Genomic DNA, 2,968 nt, shown 5'->3' on the forward strand with positions numbered 1-2,968 from the left:
TGAATAGCTAATGAACACAGCGCATATCAGTATTCATTAGATGATTGGCTGTCACGCACTGTTAATGTAGTTAAATTCATCAGTGTCTGACAGACACGGCCACTGAGAGGATACAGAGGTCCAGATCCAGCCCCTTCACATCAATTCGCCTTTAAATACATTCTGTTTTGAAAGAGAAAATGAAGAAGCGCCCATTAGCTGGTATTTTGGAGAGTAATGTGAATGACAAAACACTTCATATGACACTTATAGCTGCTAAATGTCCTGCTGTTCCATTACAATCTATAATAACTTTGAGATTACGCTTGAAAGTAATCTCATTAAAGTCATGACACTTTGTGAGATGAGCGAGAGGGGACTTGCTGAGGGTTTTCTGACTTTAAAAGCACATCTCCATGCTGTGAGCTGATGACTTGAACCCAACGCTTAACTTGACTGTGATTATGGCTGTTGGCTACAACCGTTTACTTCACAGTCGCTAGCAAATCCTCACGCTTTTATTTAAGTGTCTTAATTCATAATTTTGTATTTCCTCATGTGCCTCTTAAAAAGCTTAAATCTTGCAAATTAGATAGTTATGGTTTTAAATTAAGTCTGTATTATTAAAGGTTTAGTTCACCCAAAAATGAAAATTCTGTCATTAATGACTCACCCTCATGTCGTTCCACACCACTAAGACCTTCGTTCATCTTCAGAACACAAATTAAGATACTGTATGTTCGATCAAATCCAATGGCTCAGAGAGGGCTCCATTGACAGCAACGTCACCCAAACTTTCAAGATCCATAAAGGTACTAAAGACGTCGTTAAAACAGTCGACATGACTACAGTGGTTCTACAATAATTTTATGAAGCAATGAGAATACTTTTTGTGCGCAAAAACAAAACAAAAATAATAACTTTATTCAGCAATCTCTTCCCTGTCATTATCCTTACGCGGTTAACGTAGTAAAAGGCTTCTGTGTTCTACATCCAAACGCCGGCTCATTATTGGCCAAAGCTGCATATGTGAGCAGCGCGACACATGCGTGTGATGCTGATGCAGGAGCCGTCCAATAATGAGCCGGCGTTCTGACGTAGAACCTGGAAGCTCTGGACGTAAACAACGTATGAGAATGACACAGAAGAGAAGAGGTTGTTGAATACAGTTGTTATTTTTGTTTTGTTTTTTGCACACAAAAAGTATTCTCGTCGCTTCATAAAATTATTGTAGAACCACTGAAGTCACGTCGACTGTTTTAACGACGTCTTTAGTACCTTGATCTTGAAAGTTTGGGTGGCGTTGCTGTCAATGGAGGCCTCTCTGAGCCATCGGATTTGATCAAAAATATCTTAATTTGTCTTAGGGGTGTGGAACGACATGAGGGTGAGTCATTAATGACAGAATTTTTGGGTGAACTAACGCTTTAATAACTGTACTGTGCAGGTGAGCTAGCATATTAGCATCCTATAGCACCACGTGTCCAGCTTCAATTCATATTGTTATCTGAAAAAGTATGTCTTACGCTGCATTTCATCAATTAGATTTATGATCTTGATACCTCCATCCATGAAGGCGTTCTGCTGATTATAAGAATATGGCTTATGAAGAAACAAAAGGGCAATGCTAGCATTTGTTTTGCATATGTGTGCTATTATAAAAAAAGAAAAGATACTTTAAATAGTCTTGTTAAACAGGTTTTTATTATCATTTAATGTAATAACTTTGCATTAGCATTTGTTTTTCCAGTAACTGAACTGAAGGAATTATGGGAAATGAAGTCTGCCACGAACAATATGGTTGCTAAACCCTCTATGGTACTACTAAAAGACAGAGAAACTGAAGCAGTGGATCAGTGTTTCTGTGAGGAGATGGTCGCTCATGCCAAACTTAATCAAATCTGTATTTTGAGGCATCTAAATAGGTCAACTTTCCTTCAGCTGAAGATCATTTTTAGATTTTTCTTGGGTTATTCTTGGCTACACCTGAGATGATGGGCAGATGCTCATGTTTAATCTGAGAGACTCATCAGGCTTGTCTGCAATTATGTGACACTTCACTAATCGGGTCTGTTAAGATTCAAGTAATTTATAAGTTAATTAAAATCACCAGAATCAGCAGCAGCAAGCCTTCATTATCAGTATATGTGAACATTTGCATTTAGCAGGTTTCAGTGATCAGATGGCTGCATCAATAGTGACCTTCCCCTTTAGAAAGCATTTCCATTCTAAGTGCAACCTCAAGTGTAAAAGCAGATCAAACACAACCCAGCCTCCATATCAAACTCTTTCCCATGTGACAGTTCCATAAAACCCTTATGCGTTGATGTGAGTAGGTGGTGTATTGGCATAAATTTGTGCACCGCTGATGATATGCAGTTATATAATGGCCTCTGGCCTATATGCAGCACAATTGAACACCTGCCTGCAGGAGATGCACTGGGTGAATTTTAGTAGGCTGAACACACACAGTTTCACTTGCTGCTCAACACTGACTGACCCCAGCACTGATTCCTGCTCGTGGATGGAGGTCTCACACCCAGAAAATCTCACCTCAGAGAATTTGTTCCACAAGTCATCTCTCGCTGCATTCCCGTACATGTGCGTCATCAAGTAATCCTGTAAACAGACAGAGAAAGGAGATCATTATTGGAAGAGAAATAAATTGGACTTGTACAGGAACAGTGAACTTGGGGAACCAAATAAGCCCAAACAATAACATTACTAATCCTCTCAGTTCAAACTGAATATATGCAAATTAGCAGCAGATGTTTGGGTGTGATTGGCTGTCAACTCAAGGAGGCCCATAAGGAGGCCAATTAGAGGCTGATTATGTTGTTCGAGTCGATGCTGCATCAGCGTGTCATGAGTAACATACAAATCAGCAATATGATTTTACAGGAGTTTCTTTCAAGACATAAAAGATGGTCAAATTGTTCACATTAAAATAAAGTTTTGAAAAATTAACAGGAGAAAACATTAGATTTAT

General features: G+C 38.9%; 1 protein-coding gene across 1 annotated transcript in view; it reads right to left on the minus strand.

Annotated features, from left to right (window-relative positions):
- LOC107590973 (thyrotropin-releasing hormone-degrading ectoenzyme-like) overlaps window positions 1-2,592 on the minus strand; it is a 97,279-nt gene extending 94,687 nt beyond the window's left edge. The window contains exon 1 of the mRNA XM_016279943.1: window positions 2,533-2,592. Within this exon, the coding sequence (XP_016135429.1) occupies window positions 2,533-2,589 (57 nt within the window). The 5' untranslated portion in view covers window positions 2,590-2,592. The remainder of the gene's footprint in view (window positions 1-2,532) is intronic.
- Between the last annotated feature and the right edge of the window lie 376 nt (window positions 2,593-2,968).

The sequence above is a fragment of the Sinocyclocheilus grahami genome, unplaced genomic scaffold (assembly GCF_001515645.1).
Source record: "Sinocyclocheilus grahami isolate Dianchi unplaced genomic scaffold, SAMN03320097.WGS_v1.1 scaffold135.1, whole genome shotgun sequence".
Classification (NCBI taxonomy): Eukaryota; Metazoa; Chordata; class Actinopteri; order Cypriniformes; family Cyprinidae; genus Sinocyclocheilus; species Sinocyclocheilus grahami.